The following is an 18,206-nucleotide window of genomic DNA, read 5'->3' on the forward strand; positions in this document are numbered from 1 at the left end:
TCCTAGCTCACTGAAATGTTAGGAATGGTGCAGTTAAAAACAGTTGTTTGCATATCATTCAAAATCTACTAAAAGGAGTCCAAAGATACTTACAATAATTAGGCTAGGGGATCTCATAGGGATAGGTCAAGTTATTTGCAAAGATTATTTAGTTAATAAAAGCAATATTTTCGGGGTTGGGGATTTAACTCAGTGGTAGAGCGCTTGCCTAGCAAGCGCAAGGCCCTGGGTTCGGTCCCCAGCTCCGAAAAAAAAAAAAAAAGCAATATTTTCTCATTAATTTATCTCCTACATTTCTATCTCCCACATTAAAATTCTCAAGCTAGCTGTCTTTGTCTCTGTCTCTGTCTCTGAGATTGATGAATGTCTGTCCACACAATGCCTAGCCTGTCCTTTTGTTGTTACTGTTGTTGTCGTTGTTGTCGTTGTTGTTTTGTTGTTGTTGTCATTATTGTCTTATCAGCATGGCAAAATCACAATGACTGGCTGGTAGGCAGACAGGTATAATTAATATCCATTAACAACCCCCCCCCCACCCCGCTGCAGGCCAAGCCAGTCTAGTCATCTTCTACTTGACACCACTCCACAAAACCCCAGCTTCTGTCCTGGGTCCTGTTTCCTGCCTCACCTAAACTCACAGGTGTGAAGAAGACTCATCCACACAGACAGCAGATGTAACAATCAGAGGAAATATTCCTTGTAGGAAATTACGAGATCCTACCCGCCTCTCCACCCAACTCTTGGACATCAGACAACGGATGTTTCTGAATAGAGAATATTCAATTCTGCTGTGAAAGACAACAAAACAAATGAGATTGGTGGACGTACATTTAAATGTGTTAAGCATAGGTAATTGAATTCTTCACCTGGGAAATATGTCAGAGGAAGAAAGTAAGTAGAGGTGTATAAACCTAGATAGAAAGAAATAGGAAGAAGAAAAAAATCCAAGTTAACACTAAATATTCATGATACACTAAAAATACATGAAAAGCATGAAGGACTAAATATTCATTATATCCTAAATATACATGAGGGCATAAAATACTCAATAGCTATAAGGTCTTATTTACCACTCACTGGTGACAGTTGTGCACACACCTACTGCTTCCTACCCGGAAGACGTAAATAAACCCAACCTGTCCATCAGACCAGCACCACTGCCCTTGTCCAGGCAGATCAGTAGAGCCAGAAAGCGCTGATTGAAAGGCTCTTGAGCTTTTCTCACTCTCCGCTCTGGCCCTGGTGACTACACTGTCAGTAAGAATGACTGTCCGACACAAAGGTACACTGCATATTACCCTTGTGTAGGGCAGAACTTGTGAAGTGTGGTAATCCGCTCCATTTCTCTGCACTGTGTGCTGGCCAAAATCACTTTGGTAAACTGTGTAACCCCGCGTTTGATCTATGAGCCCTCTGACTGTGGGATCGCTTGCCAGGCTATATGGTTGAAAAGCACTAGCAAGTCAGCTCTGTGTCATATAGCATCTCGTCCGTCTCTGTCTTCTATGTGGAGCCCAGCCACAATCGCCTCCCTGTTTTCATTGAAACGCTTCAAGCGTGCTCTTCCCCCAGGCTCTCCTTACTTACCCTTTCCTCCACTGGAGACATTTTTCTCCCAATATCTACATGAATTTTCTCCTCATCTCCTTCCAGTATCTCCTCCAAAAACTTACACGATTATTTCTTTGTTATTTTTATGTGCATATTTGTGAGTACTGTGTGAATTTACAAACCCCATACATGCAGAAGCACACAGGCTAGAAGAGAGCATTGTCCCCTGGAAGTAGACTTACAAACAGATGTGAGCTGCTATGTTCATGGCTGGGAAATGAATTTGTGTCCTCTGCACTTTTAACTGATGAACCATTTCTCCAGCTCGTAAATTGCATCATTTTCTAACAATTCTCTGACAGTCCATTGCCAAGTACTTACCTTAAAATTCAGTTTTGACACTTCTCTGATGCTAAGACAGATTCAGGAGGCTAAGTATTCACTCTTCCACTTTCAAAAGCTAACCACAAATGAGGTCATCAAGGTACTTATATATCTACCCTGACACCTGCAAATCTGAGGTTTTCATGGCCATTCACTCTCATACTTGTCTCTGGCTTAATAATTTGCTAAAATGACTCACAGAATTCAAGATAGAGATGCTTATAACTATGCTTTTACCATAAATGATACATCCTGGGATTATAGGAATCAATAAATAGGCAGCGAGGACATTGGGGAGCAGGGGATAGAACTTCCAGGCCAATGGTATTGAACCAACCTTGAAGTTCCTTGAACTTTGTCATTGCAGTTTGTATTGGAATCTCATTCTTTAGGCATGACTGAGTAACTCATTGGCCACTGATAACTCAACTCAATATCCAGTCTTCTTCCTTAAATTACTATCCCACTGATCATGTTTCTCTGTTGAACAGTCTCCAGTCTGAGGCTCAACTCTTTAACATGAATCTGAGTGTGGTTGGCAGTGGTTCATTACAAATGAGAAGTGGAGTGAAGAGATTGCACATTCTCAAAGCAGGGGTGAGTGTATGCTCCAAGATGTAAAGTCCTTGTCTTCACTCATCTGACTGCATTTATAGATCAAGTGCCCAATGTAGAAAGAAAAGTGTACTAGGCCCTAGAGATAAGAACAGTAAAGTTATTAAGTCCACGCCTTTTCTGAGTATCTTCCGAAAGAGGAGGAAATCATAAAACATCTATAACAAATATAGACTGTATCAGATCATAGGAAATGCCAGACCAGTAAAGTAGGACAAAGAAGACTGAAGTTGTGGAATGAGAACAGGGGAATTTCTAGTTTGGATCTGTAATTTAAAAAACTTAATAGTTGGCTTTTCTTTTTCCCCTACACTGCTCCCTTTCCTACCACAGGGCTACGAAAACTCTTGGAATGTCCTAAATCATAGGCATGCTGGACTGTCCTCAGCTAGAAATGCTGCCAGCATTCCCACGTCTGCTCGGCCACGTGTGGTTATTCTAAGGACAGGAACCCAATCCACCTGGCATGGGAATTGGGAGCGTAGGTAGAATGCTGGGCCAGTTAGATGACGGCTCAGTGTGATGCAGAGTCAGCTCCAGAGCTACCCCACGGCTCTCCCAATTACAGAAGCAGGGGAGTGGAAAGCCTGCAACAGGCTGCAGGAGGAACAGCACACACAGAGACACAGAAGTGTGAAATTCTGAGATTTAAGGTTTTCGAGATACATGGCTTGTCTGCCAATTCACTTCCTTTCCTTCCATACTACGAGATACTCTTGGAGCTTTTCAGTGATCCTGATTTGTAAGCAAGCGGCTTTGAATAGGCTTCTGCTTCCAGCCAGCAAAGGACTTAGACTGCAGTGTTACAGTTTTGATCCAGAGAAACCCAAGCAAGGAGCCAACCTAGCAGGCTGGTGCCTCTTCTCACCAGTCACTTACCCTTCCAAGCAAGTGGGTTCATCCCATCCTACTGGCCTCTCAGACTCATCAGAGCCTGGTTTTGGTCCTACTGCCTTTGAACTTGAACTCACTTCCTACTCCTGATCACTTGAGAACCCCTCTGCCCTTGAAACAAGGCTGTTTGTTTATGTTACTGCGGCTTTGTTACTTACACCTGCAGAGGCTTGACTAAGGCTTGGTGGTACTGCTGAGAGAAAAATACACTAGGAGCCCTGCCAAGGGTGCAGAAGGAGCAACAGAGCTCATACAACTGTTCCCATCGAGTGGGATGAGATTAGATACTTTGCTTTCCAGGAGAATGCCACATCAATATTTACTGCAAATTCATCTTATCCAATCACACATAGCACAAAGTAAGTTCTTCTAGTTGACTTGGAATGTAGCTTGGAATATTCTCCAGAACATCCCACTCACCCGAGTCAGGGGACTGTCCCTAGCTCCATAGAAGGCCCATGTTATGATACCAAGGGAAGTGTGAAACTGAAACCATCTTGGATTCTAGATGAGGTGTGGCGGTACGGCATTCAGTTGCCCCTGAGTCTAACCTCATTCAGAATGGTACATGAAGGTCTGACAGACTCCACCAAGGTATAAGAATTAGAAGCTGGGTTTGCTACTTCCCAGTGTCCAGTAACAAACAAGCACACAGCAAGATCAGATCAGAGGCTTGGTGATATTGTATTTCAGCATGAAAAGAAGACAAGACAGTCTGTCGGAAAACCAAACTATTTTCCTCCTCCTCCTCCTCCTCCTCCTCCTCCTTCTTCTTCTTCTTCTTCTTCTTCTTCTTCTTCTTCTTCTTCTTCTTCTTCTTCTTCTTCTTCTTCTTCTCCTCCTCCTCCTCCTCCTCCTCCTCCTCCTCCTCCTCCTCCTCCTCCTCCTCCTCCTCCTTCTTCTTCTTCTTCTTCTCCTTCTTCTTCTTCCCCCCTCCCCCTCTCTCCTTCACTTCCCAGGGTCATTGGTAGCCCATGCTGTTCTTAAACTCAATATGTATCTGAGGGTGACTTTGAACTTCTGATCCTCTGGCAACCTACCTTGTCAGGGCTACTGCTACAGGCAAGCACCACTACACTCAGTTTAAATGGTGTTAGGGCTAAGACTAAACCTAGGGCCTTATGCTTACTTGTCAAACTCTCTACTAATTGGGTTGTTTCTCTTGATCCTTATTTTATATGTGTCTGTCTTATCATTGAAGGGATTGCACAGGTGTGAGACCATCCGATGCACAGGCACCTGGGTGTTTCTGGAGATCCAGAGTTAAGTTTCCAGAAGTTTCAAAGTGGGAACTACTCTGCACAGTAGGTCTTCAGATTTGGCTTTGTTTGACTCTTTAGAAACATCCAGATTCTCCCAGACGAGAAGGCTGCCCGTTGTCCATTCCATATGTCAGGAGGAGAATGTCTGGACCTTCTGTTTCTAGGAATCCATGGAGCTCAGGAAACTTGTCCTAGGTAGATTGTCTCATGGCAACATCCATTTCCAAACATCCATTGTGATGGTCTTTGTTTACTTGACACAAGTTAGAGTAATTTAAGAAGGGAAATGCAGATTAAGGAAGTGCTTCCATCTGATTGGCCTGTAGAAAAGCCTGTTTCATGTGGGAGGGTCCAGTCCACTGTGTGGGCAGTGCCGTCCTTGGCCCATGGTCAGAGGGTGTATAAGTGAGCAAACTGAGAAAGATGAGTGCAGCAAGCCAATGAGCAGTGCTCCTCCAGGGCCTCTGCTTTAGTTCCTGTCTCCAGGTTCTTACCCCGCATTCTTGTCTTGGCTTCCCTCAATGGACTGTGATATATGAGCCAAATAAACCCTCTCCTCCCCCCAAATCACTTTTGATCAGGGTCTTTATCATGGCACAGAAAGCAAGCTAGGGCATCCTTCTTATTTTTTTCCACCCTAAGATTCTAAGTATGAAATGTGGTAGGTGGGGCCCTAGTCCATCGGTCCAGGTCAGAGACTCCCTAAACACCACTCAGTTTTACTTCCTCTTGTAAAGAGTTAGTCCATTGTGTAGGAAATCTGGGCAAGACTAGAGACGGGCAGGGAGTTGTGGCTACTCCTTAGTGTTCTTCTCCACCTGAGAGGCTCCACTCTACGAATGGTCACAGTATGGTGGCAGAAAGGACAGGCTCCTTTTGCAACTAGACCTCCCTAGGACTTCCTCCCCACAAGCCTTCCATTGATAGCACATTGCTTTCTGAGATCTAGGCAAGGATATTTCTTGACCTTAAGTCTTCAGTAGCTCCAAGCCAATGACTAAGTCTACAGTTTCTCCTGTCATCTTCCTTGTTCCTGATACAGAGGGATTTTCTTCCTGCTAGTGATTACATCCTTGTTCTTCCCATTTTGGGTTTACAGGGCTCCAACACATGCCCTGCTTAATATCCATCCAACATCTCCCCTCTTTTTTTTTTTTTTTTTAAGTGTCTGGGGTAAAGACTGCTTGACTTGGGTGGAAGGGATATTCCTCTTATTTCCTATAAACTGTGGGTTCTCAGTATCACATAGGCAGGAGGTAGGGTTGCATGTGTGTGTGTGTGTGTGTGTGTGTGTATGAGTATTTGTTAGGGAGTGGTAGTTTATCTGTTATCACAAATAAAGTCCAAATTAACTTTGACATGATAAGAAGAAAACCAAATGTGACAGGTTTGTACGTTACCCTTTCACTTTTATTTGGCAGTTCAGCTTTTGCATATGAAGGAAAATCAACCAAAACTCTCTGTAAGTCCCACTTGAATGCTATCAACTGCTCTATCCCCTACAGATTAATATCTGTGGACCAGAGTGGGCACAAGAGAGTCAATTAAATCCTTGGGTCTCCAAGCAAGATGTAGGTAAGGCAACAAAACCTTGACTATCCTCTTCTCTCATTCTAATGCAACCTTAGTTATGGGCCATAGTCTATCTATCCGATAAGCATCCAGGGCACAGTCACATCCTATTTAGCCTGAGGAGGGGGACTTAACACTCCTCTTCTCATAAGTGATGGTTTGTGGATGGATATGTGACTCATTTGGGTCAAGCAGTGATCAGGAAAGGTTTCTTCTTCCTTCCTAGGAGACAGACAGGAAGACAAAAGTGTTTTTCCTGGATGTTGATGCTTCTGGGTATGTGCTCCAGAACTGCCTTAGGCATGGACTAAGCAGAGTATTTTGGAGGAGTAGAGCCAGCTGCATGAAGGGCGTGCTGGATCTCACCAAGTTTCCAACTTTATACTTGGGTAGAAAAGAGCTCTCTGTGTAGGAGAGGGCAGGCTGAGTTATATGTTGGGTATATACAGCAGAAAGCACCTAAGTGTCCAGCCAACCACCTTACTAGACCTGAGCTCAAGCTCTATGACAGTCATGACTCCATTCATCCTCTCTGTGGAGAGTTGTGGAAGAAGGGACCTCCATTTGTTCCTGACCTATTGTCTTTAGTGATTGAATAGGGACAGGATGACTCCAGCCCTCGAAACTATTATTAGGAAGGAACTTTTTAATTAGTATATTGTGGTCTCCAAATTTTTCATTTGAATCAAAGACTTTTTAATTGACTAAGAATGAGACTAGAGGGACCACTCAGATTTAAAAGGGCTGGGCAAACAAGAGGACCAGAATTTATATATCTGGGATCCGGAGAAGTGCTGAGTGGACAGGGAGACCTGCCTACAAGTCCAGCCTTGGAAGTGAAAGACAGAGCTTCCAGAGCAAATTGGTCAGTCACTTCATCTGTGAGCTCTGAGGTTGATTGCAAGAACCTACCTCAGAGAATAAGTAGGGAGAGTGTTGGTGGAAGATTCTGGATATCAATGTTAGACTGACTCAGATCCACATGCACACATGTACACATAAACTGTCACACACATGTAGGCCCACACATGTGCAGACATGAATATGCCATGTCTAGAGGAAGAGAGAGAGAGAGAGAGAGAGAGAGAGAGAGAGAGAGAGAGAGAGAGAGAGAAAGAAAGAGAGAGAGGAAAGAGGAAAAAGAGAGGGAGAGAGGAGTGGGAAGGGAGAGAAGTCTAAGCTCTTTTTTTTTTTTTTTTTTTTGAGGGTTTGTCATAATAAAAGTATAAAAGCTATTCCAATTCAAGGTTAGGAAATTCCAGTTTAAACATTTACATTGTACAAATCAACGTTTCAAATTGCTTACTTCCCTCAGTGCATACAGCTTGTACCGGAGGAGGATCTAGTTACAGGAAATAAGTTTAAAGTTATGGTTTAAACATCCTCCTCTTCTAACTTACAAGTCCTCTGGGACCAGAAGAATGACATCGTTTGGAAATAATTAAGTACAAAGTTGAGACCCTATGTCAGTATGTAGCAATGACCAGTGTTGGACCCTATGACCAGAATCTAATCTTTCAGCTTCTCCTCTTGGCCTCAGAGCCTAAAGCCCAATTTTGGTGTTCTAGGCTTTTAGCTATCAGAAGCCCACCACAGAGTACACGTGCCTGCTACCTCATGCCAGGTCATGCCATACCGCATCATGAAAGTGAGGGCAAACACAGATCTCCCAGCAACTATTGCTGCAATGCCCCGAGCTCACCCCTGTTCCCAGGCTCCTGAGGAGTCCTGGGCCTGAGTGTGGAGCTTAACAGGGATTGAGGCTTGGCTCTGACATAGACTCAGCCTCATTAAAAACTGGAGAAACGGACTGAGTTTTCTTCATCTGACTCCCTGAAAGAAAAGGATTAGCAACGGAACGACTTGGCCCTATTTCTCTAGGAAGTTTATGATGTGTTTTCTGAAGCAGCAGAGCACAGATGGTATGAACTCTGCCCATTACATAGCAAGCAAAGGCTTTGGCAAATTACTTTTATGTTGTGATTCGGATGATTCCTCAAGCTTAGTCCCCAACAAGTAGGCTGAGAGGTGGACCTTAAAAGTGGGTTGTGGAGTGGGTTTCTTCAGGAATGGGTTTATGATATAAGAATGAGTTTTGTCCTTTTCCTCTGTGTCTACCGTGTAACAACTCAGCAAGAAGGTCCTCCTAAGATACACTTCCATTGTGAAGGACTTTGAACATTCAATAAATATAGGCCAAACTAACTTCAGGAACTATCTTAGCTTATGCCATTATATCAACAACATAAAACACACTAAGATACTGTGTCTGAAAATCTCTCAAAGCTTACTTTTGTGGATAAAATGAAGGTTTTAATGGGAAGAAGTTCAAGTTAAATTCTAGAAGTCCCTTAAGAATTACCCATTTTCCCAATTTATTAACTTCCATGCTAGGAGACACTATACTGGAAGGTCAATATTATTACAAAATAATATTGCAAATTGATGGACTCTAAAGTGAATTTAGCCTCAGGCATGGTTTTTAAATTATATTGATTTTTAACCTGTAACAACAGTACTGATCGCTATGTAAAAGTTTAGACTAGAACTGGTCAGTGGAAACAAACACCTTTAATCCCAACAGTAAGGAGGTAGAAGCAGGCAAATAGTTGTGAGTTCCAGACCAGCCTGGTCTACAGAGCTAGTTACAGGGCAGCCAAGGCTGCACAAAGAAACCCTGTCTTGAGAAAACAATCAAAAAAAAAAAGAAAAAAATTGTAGACCAGGGTCTTCAGGATAGCTCAGCGAGTAAAGATACTGACTACCAAGCCCGGGCTCCACTAGGTGAAGGAAAAATACCAACTCCCATACACACTGTCCTCTGATCTCCACACATGTACTGTGGTGTGTGTGTGTGTGTGTGTGTGTGTGTGTGTGTGTGTGTGTGTGTGTGTACGTGCGTGCATGCCCACAAATATTAATAAATAAAATGAATAAACAGTAACACATTTAAAAATACAGGTCTGGAGCATCCAATTACCAGACCTGGTAATATACGCCGAGCCACAGAGTAGTAAACTCCTTTCAAAAGACCAAAACAAACCAGAGATTTGATCCTACTTTATCTGTTAGTGAAATGACAACCTTTATTACATCTCCCTGGCATCACCAGGAGCCATCAACGGCTTTCTATGTGTACATGTGTGCTTGTCCGTGCCTGTGTGTGAGTGTGGGTGTGGGTGTGTGTTTGCCCCCTCACCTATTGGTCCTTGCACTCAACCTCGAGAGGTGTCTTTGATGTTGAAAGCTGTGTGTATCAGGCTGGCTGGCCTGTGAGCTTCTGGGGGTTCTCCTGTTTCTGTTTCTGACACAGATAATGGTCACTGAATATCCAGCTTCTCATGGGGCTGCAAACTCGGTTCCTCATAAAACAATCTCTCCCATCCAGTATTTTTTGTTTCTTTTTTTTGTTTGCTTGCTTTTTGTTTTTGTTTGTTTGTTTTATTTACACTGCAAATGTCCCTCTTCCTGGTTCCCCCTCTAAGAGTTCTTCACCCCATCCCCCATTGCCTCTGATGGTGCTCTGCCACCCAACCACCCCCTCAACCACCCCCACCCCTCAACCCCCACCTACCCCTACTTCACCATCCTTCCTTGTATCCCCCCTCCCAGAAACATCAAATTTTTACAGGATTAGGTGTATAGTGTATCCCTTCCCACTGAGGCCAGACAAGGCACTCCTCTGCTACATATGTGCCAGGGGCCATGGATCAGCCCATTTATGCTCCTTGGTTGGTGGCTTAGTCTCTGGGAATTCTGAGGGGTCCGGGTTAGTTGATACTACTGTTCTTCCTATGGGGTTGTGATCCCCTTCAACTCTGCCAATCCTTCCCCAACTCTTCCATAGGGGTCCCTAACCTCAGTACAATGATTGGCTATAAGGATCTGCTGCTGATAGAGTCTCTCAGAGGACAGCCATGCTAAGCTCCTGTCTGCCAGCACATAGCATCAGTAGTAGTGTCAGGGTTTGGTGCCTGACCATAGAATGGATCCCAAGTTGGATGGGTCACTGGTTGGCCTTTCCTTCTACCTCTGATCCATTTTTGTTCCTGCATTTCTTTTAGGAAGGAACAATTCTGGGCCCAAAATTTTGAAGGTAGGTTGGTGACCCCATGCTTCCGCTGGGCGCCCTATCTATCTACTGGAGGTGATCTCTTCAGTTTCTATCTCCCCACTGTTGGGCATTTCGGCTAAGGCAGTCTCTATTGAGTCCTGAGAGCCTCTCATACCCCAGGTCTCTAGGACTTTCTAAAGCCCCGCCTCACCCCCTACCTCTCATCCCCCACAACTGCATATTTCCGGGCAGGGCCCTTCCCCTTCATTGCACCATGGTTGTTTTGCTCCAACCCCACCCTCCATTCCCCCCCACCCGGTCCCCAGACACGGGGTGGCAATCCTTTAACTGTGAGAGCAGCTTAAAGGTGCACGCCACCGCTGCCCAGCCGGGTTTCTTGTTTTTCTAAATACTTCTAAAAAAAAAAAACAAAAACAAAAAACAAAAAACTCAGGAGTCTACTGTGCATCAGGAGCTGGGCAGGGATGCTAAATCCCGGGTGCCCGTAGGTGACGATAGCTTGTGGGGTAGGTTGCCCCTTCCCCGTCCAAGGTAGTGTTGAACATCCCAGAGCACACCCGCCAGTTTCCCAAAGCACTACCAGCTCCCTCCCAGAAGTCAGCAGTGTTGAGGCTGACAACCATTCCTGGCTTTACATAGGGCTTGTTTACAGAACTAAAAGAGAATTCATGGCTGAGGCCTGGCTAATGGTCAGCTTGCAAGGCTTCACTTTGTTTTCTCTCCGGTAAGTTAACTGAGAGAAAACAGCATTTATGACTCAGAGGGCTGTGGGAAGAGGGAAGAAAATGACTGTGGTTAGTGACACAAACAATCATAAATGGCTTTGCCTGTCTTGTTTCTTTTTCAGAGTCAGAGAGAGACTGGACTGACCAGTAATTATCATTAAACGGCTGTTTCATCCCGGTCTCAATCAGAGCTATTCATTCGGGTCATTCAGAGAGCCTTGGGCTGCAGGCGCGTTAAGTCGGGGTCAGAGCCAGTGTGAATGGAAAAGGCCAGCCTTTTCACTCTGCATGTGTTAATGACCTGGGCTGAACATCAATGGCAAGTTTCCATGAAAAAGCCATCTGAGAATCTAACCTAGAAATAAATGGTTCTATGTAGAGCTGGCTGCCTTGTTTTCAATATTCGGTATTCAATGGGACTGCAGTTGTAAACAGCTCTCCACCCTCATTTCTCCACGAAGTTAATTTGCACTCTGCCAGCACTGCAGGCTTTTTGCATATGTTCAGGACAAGCTGCTATGTGCAGGCCTGGAATGAATAATGTTTAGTAAAATCAATAAACCCTATTATTAGTCACTAAGGGGACTGATTTTATGTCTATAAAAGTAAAACAATTAGAAGCATATTAATGGCAGATTCATCATAGTAATATAATGGAGTCAAGTATGCTTGTCTTTGGGGAATCTTTAATTTACCATTCGGTGCTGAACATAGACTCAGCCAGAGAAATGGTATACACTATGTTAATGAGCTCTGGCCTTCGGTGATTCATGACCTGGGTAGAGACAGCAATCATAACCGTAAGGGGGACAAAGAAAACTTCATTCTGGGATCACTGTAAACCAGTCACGAATAAGCAAAAAGCCCAGGGCAGAGGAAGACCAGTCAAATAGCCTTGTGGTTTTGGTCATGCATCTCTCCATATTTATCAGCATTTGCATGCATCTCTCTGTATTTATCAGCACAGCCAATTCACTGCAGAAGGAGAGTTAAGTATAGTCTAATGTGTCTACTCATAAGCTGTCTATTCAGCCACCTAAGTAGGAGTGATCGGAAGCCCTATAGGCGATAAGTGTATGGTCAGGATTTTACAACTGGAAGAGAAGACTGGCTTCCTGTGTATGATTTGAAAACTGTTGGAAAGTCTTCAGGGATCCCTCATGGTGCTCAGCCCTCAGCAGGAGCATGCTGCTTTAGCTGGAAGACCAAAGCTGACCTGCATTCCGAGCTAGTGTTTTGGCAGTTACAAGGTTGGTCAGGAACTGGAGTCTCAGGAAATCCACCAACAGACAGGCTAGCAAGCACTGTTTGAACAGAGGAAACACAAGTGCTCTTAACTCTAGAAGACAGCACCAAGTCTTTAAGGAATGAAAAAGGATTTTTTTTTTAGGCGGAGCTTGAAACAGGACAAAAACTGCAACTGAAAGTCAAAGGAAAAACCATCTGAGAATGAAGCCAAGGGTCGCTCCTGAGCATGGACTAGACTTGGGAGCAAGTGGTTTTGCCAAAGCAGAGGGAGCATTGCTCTGCAGGGCCAAAATTTGTGAAGCAGTAGTAGGCTAAACAAAGGTACCCGAACAAGTTCTGCCCACCAGAGCACTTCTTAGTGAGCTGGTGGAACTGTCTTGGTGATTGGAGGAAAGTCAGAGACTAGAGAATGGAATGAGATTGGAAGCCAAGCCAGCTCAAGGCTGTGGCGTGTAGCTCAGTGACATTTGCCAGGTGGGGGTTTGAGCCCCAGCACCAGAAAGAAAAATTTAACCGACTCAAAGTAAATCCCCAGTGGAGGAATTCTGCACGAGCTTTTCCATCTCACTGTGGTGCTTCTCCCCTCAAATTTCTCATGATCCCCCTTCTCAGTAATTTAGTGACATCTTCCCAGATCAAGTAGCCTTATAAACTCCCAGGCCTCCTCAACAAGTCCCCACTCTTCCTATCAAACAGTCTACTCTGCGAATGAACTTTATTGTATGTTTGCACCCTCTACTAGGAGACTAGCGATCCACGAGTAAGGGAATTTGGTCTGTTTTGTTCGTTGCGATATATCCCAGGTTAGGATAGTGTGGGTGGCTCAATAGATGGAAAGAAGAGCCAAGAAAAGGTAAAATTAGATATGAAATTATGTATGTCAGTGACAACTAGCTGACTTTTTTAATCCTTTTGCTTTGTTTTTTTTTTTTTTTTTGTTTTTGTTTTTTTTTTTTTTTTTCAAGACAGGGTTTCTCTGTGTAACCTTGGGACTGTTCTGATCTCACTCTGTACACCGGGCTGACCTTGAACTCAGAGATCAGCCTGCCTTTACCTCCTGGGTGCTGAGATTAAAGGTGTATGCCACCATGCCCTGCCTAGCTTGACTCTTATGTCTCTTATGTGTTCTGTCAACTGTCCACATGTCACAAGACTTGCGTGTTCAGGCCTGGCATGGTGATACACAGCTTTAATAGGAACATTTGGGAGAGGCAGAGGCAGGAGGATCTCTGTGAGGTCCAGCACAACTGGGATGATGTAAAGAGACCTGTTTTAAGAAATAAACCAAACACACATACACGCATGTGCACGCACACACACACACACACACACACACACACACACACACACACACACACACACACACACACACACACACACACACACACACACACTTACATGGTTAGAAGACTATTCCACCAGTGTCTACCAATTTGGGGTGCTATGTATCCATTTTTTGAGTAGTCCTGTAATTCGGGTCATATTCATAGAATTGAACACAGCATTTGGTTGTTATATCAGGTATGAAATGTTAGTAGCTGTGTACGGTTGAGTTACATACTCATTGTATGAAGAAATTCTCCTCTGAAAGGTAGACTCACTCCCAGCCAGCGAGAAGTAACATCAGACACACACAAGAAACCATTATTAAAAAAAAAAAAAAAAACCTTTTTAATTCTGATTGCCAAATTATTTAAGGCAGGTATAAAAAGGAAAGCATTCAATATACATTTTACATAAAATAAACTAGATTACAGCATAAAACAAGTAACCAGGCAATGGCGTTAAAATCCTTCTCCTCTAAAATTGTATAACTGTAAACATTAAAGAAAAAAAAAAAAAAAAAAAGAGACCGAAGGGCTATTCAAGTAAGAGAGCGATCGCAGATGTCTCTGGTATGCAGGCTATTGGGTTATCTGCCATTCAAGATTATCAAAAACTGACACCTCATTATTCACAGATGCTCATTATTTCCCTATCTTAATTTTTACATTATATATACAACACAGTTTTTGTGGTTCTGGCAACCCCATGCCTTCCAAAAAGTATTTATTTCCACAATAAACAAGTACAAAGAGTGACCACGGGAACATTTTTACACTGATGCATCTTTAAGAGGAGCCACCAATTCGACATCTAAATTGTACCAAGTGTCATCATCACAGTTGGCCTTTCAGAGGGGTTTTATGGGAGAGAGATGAAGGATATTCAAGGTTCAGGCACACTGATACAGAACATTATTTATTTACAATTTAAAAGGAAAAGAGTGTATGCAGCCTGTTGTGGCTAACACTTTCAACATGACAAATACATTTTTTTTCTCTTTTAATTTCCTTTACTGAGTGGTTTGCAACTTGGCAGCAGACCCTGTGTGTGCGAGCCTGGTTACTGTTACAAAAAAGTAAAGAATATATATATATATGTATATATATATATATGTGTATATATACAGATATGTATACGTATATATATACATATATATAAAACAGAAGTTTAATTACAGCAACATTTGTTACTCTGTGATAAAATCTGTAATTTACAAAAATGAAATGACTGGTTTTTGCCTGCCATTAAGGCATTTCAAATTAACACCATGGAACTGATGTCTATATAAAGCGCTTCCCCATGTGATCCAGTCACATGACACCGGACACTTCCGATTCTGTTATTCTCTGCAAAAGAAGAACACACCTTAGTAACCGGTTCTGTCAACAATGGAAAGGAATTACATAAAAACAGTGGGTCTGAGAGTCTGTCTTCCTTTACAGGCAATTCTGTTTCCTTCGTGGAATTCCCCGGGAAATGAAGAAACACAAAGTAACGAGCTACATTTTCAGGGAGTGGTAATTTTAGATTGATAATCTGGTTTTTTTGTTTTTTGTTTTTTAATTTTTTTCCCCCTCAGGACAGTTGCAGGGTAACTTAGAACACAAGAGAAACAAATACTTGCTTTAGCATTATGGTAACTCATTCCTCCTTGTGCAACGTTAATTTTAAGTATAATAAAATGAAAAGTTTTGTCCTGATCTTTTATTGTCTAGAGCTGAGAATGAAACCTAGGACCTTAGCCATTCTGGTCAACTTCTGTTTGCTTTTTTTTTTTTTTTCGGAGCTGGGGACCGAACCCAGGGCCTTGCGCTTGCTAGGCAAGCGCTCTACCACTGAGCTAAATCCCCAACCCTTCTGGTCAACTTCTGAACCACTAAATTACCCTAGCCCCAAGAATACTGTTAACAAAGTTGTAGGGTTGGCCTTTTCTTAACCTAAGGACAATTAACCTTATCTTAGACTTAAAAAAAAAATTGTTTCTTTACAGACGTACAACACACTTACAGAATGGGGCTCATGGAATCAAGGTCCCGTGTGAAACATATTGTCATAGCATGTTCCCTCATTACAGTAAAATCAAACTCAGGTGTCAAGTTTCTCATCTGCAAAGCCTATTCTCTTCCTTGTTACCATTAGTCCACCATCTCTGCCAGAAAACTAATTCCAGGTGTCAGGAATATTTACCTTCTCTGTGCAGGAAACATTCCAGAAGCAGATGCCTGGGCAGCCACCTGCTGAGAGGCAACTAGGGCGGCGGAGGTCAAGCCTAATGGGAGGAAAACACAGGGTTTCCATGACATTGGAAAAGAGTGGACACAGGCCCAGTGGTAAAGGGCACAGAAGCAGCAGCCATGATTTGTCCTTTCCCAAACACGCACGTGAATTGTTTCATGCTGCAAAGACAGACCACGAACTACTCGGTGTAGCCTATACCTGCTCCATTATTGAGTTCTTGGTGGCTACTCAGAGGATAACAGCCTTCTGTCTCACTGGCTCTGCAGAGCGCTAAGTGGTTTGCATGTATTCCTCAACAGGAAACTCAAGAAAAATAATAGGTACCACCCAGCTAGCAACAGGAAGCAGAGGTCACAGTGAGTTAGAGAAGCAACATGCTATTTCGTTTAGAAAACTTTTATAAGGATTTTTATCACTGTAACACTTTCTCCAGGGACTTAAAGATGATGCATTCCAGAAAGGACATGAGATAACGCTATAAAATTAAAAAATAAATAAATAAACCTGTCCTCTAAGTCTACATGGACTTAGAATGATGGTCTTAGTCTGTAAGGCTAATGAGGGAGCAGAGACCTGAGCAGCCTCACATGAAGAAGTATTTGAATCCCATAGAAAATTGTTGAGGCAAAGAGTCATGGGAGTGCATGCCAGTAATACTGGAGGTACAGTTCAAGGCCAACCTCAGATAGTTTTTTTTTTTTTTCTGGAGGTAATTTGAGACATTACAGCGACATTAAAAAACAAAAACGGCATACTTAATAAGATCATGTAAACCCCTTTACATCTGTGATATGTTAGAAATAGAACTCATTTCCTGTTCTCACACTTGGCGATTTGGGAGATCTATCAGATCTATCTATCTATCTATCTATCTATCTATCTATCTATCTATCTATCAATCAGATCATATATCTATCAGATCATTATTTGCTTTCTTTTAACATCAAGTAACAAATAAATAAAAATCCAATTCCTTTACATTTGGAAGCATTTTCCAACATTGTCTTGCTAAGTACCTCAGACAAAGCAATGGCTGAATTGCCCCAGATCCTGCTCAGATCCCATGTAGAGGCCCAAATTCTCAATTTGAGTGCATTTGGACTCAGGAGCTTATGCAGAAGTAATTAAGGCAAAATGAGGTCCTGAGGGCCACATACTGATTGACCTGACAGTAATGTTCTTGTAGGAACAGAGTCCAGAACTCTGGCTTCCCTGCTATGTGCTATGAAGAAACATAGGAAGCCTCCTCCCCGATGCTACTAAGAAAGTAGCTATCTGATCTGAGTTGTTACATTTGGTGCCCCAGACACTAGCTACCACCCTCAGTCTGTGAGATAACATCTCCTTGTGACAATTATTAAGTGGTAGCCACTTCATGTCTCAGTAGAATACAAACACTCTTAGTTGTGTCTTCCAGGAATACTAAGAAATAAGTGTTAGGAATCATCCCTACCACTAGTGTTAGTCCAAGTTCAGTATTTTTATTTTAAAATACTGACAGGCAGTCATAGCAACTGTTTGCCCAAACAGAATGGCACCAATGTGTTGAGATTACTGACCTTGAAAAGGGTCGTATTGACCAGGGATGAGAGGGTAGCCCATGCCAACATGGGTGTGGTGGTGTGTGTGCAGGTGCCGCTGGCTGAAGGGGGAGTGGCGATCCCGTTCCCGCTCTGCCTCCCGTTCCCGCTCCCGCTCCGAGGAAGCCTTTTCCACAGGCTGAAAAGAGAAACACTCTCCTTTAATGTGCTGACATACAAACATCAGACGTACCAAAGCACCCTTTGCCCTGTACCCACAGTATTTCATTCAGGTCATTGAGTAGATACAGACTTAAAACCCTATACCAATGGAAGAAAACTTCAAAAGATAGACATTAAAAAAAAAAAAAAAGAACTAAAGCTAACAATAAGAGAACCTCTAAAGTAATCTAAATGGCACCCATATTTTCTGCAAATATTTCCCAAAATTTTTCTCAAAAGTCACTACTTAAAATGCCTGTTTAGAAACCATTCGGTGTCTTTCAGAAACAGTTTTTATATATGAAGAATTAAAGGACATTTTGAGACTATTCGTAAAGGTTTAGTTTCTAATTATATACCTTTATACTTTGTGGAGGAAATTTCTCATGATTTTTAAAAAAGTATTCATTGTGGTCAGGCATGGAGGCACACACCTTTAATCCTACAACGCTAGAGGCAGAGGAGCTCTGAGACAGAGGTCGGCTTGGTCCACAAAGGAGGACCAGGATAGCCAGGGCTATAATGAGAAACCACTGTCACATAATTATGGGCTACATTTGCTACTGTCTTAAAG

General features: G+C 42.8%; 1 protein-coding gene across 2 annotated transcripts in view; it reads right to left on the bottom strand.

Moving 5' to 3' along the window:
* Nucleotides 1–13,975: 13,975 nt before the first annotated feature.
* Znf608 (zinc finger protein 608) overlaps nt 13,976–18,206 on the bottom strand; it is a 107,097-nt gene continuing 102,866 nt past the window's right edge. Inside the window, exons 8-10 of one of the 2 annotated variants that reach the window (XM_032886203.1) lie at nt 17,450–17,609; nt 15,840–15,921; nt 13,976–14,998 (exon numbers count right to left, since the gene is read on the bottom strand). In XM_032886203.1, the coding sequence (XP_032742094.1) occupies nt 14,992–14,998; nt 15,840–15,921; nt 17,450–17,609 (249 nt within the window). In that variant the 3' untranslated portion in view covers nt 13,976–14,991. Of the gene's footprint in view, nt 14,999–15,835; nt 15,922–17,449; nt 17,610–18,206 lie in introns of those variants that run through there. The other variant, XM_032886204.1, reaches the window with a different exon arrangement.

This window comes from Rattus rattus, chromosome 15, assembly GCF_011064425.1.
Source record: "Rattus rattus isolate New Zealand chromosome 15, Rrattus_CSIRO_v1, whole genome shotgun sequence".
Classification (NCBI taxonomy): Eukaryota; Metazoa; Chordata; class Mammalia; order Rodentia; family Muridae; genus Rattus; species Rattus rattus.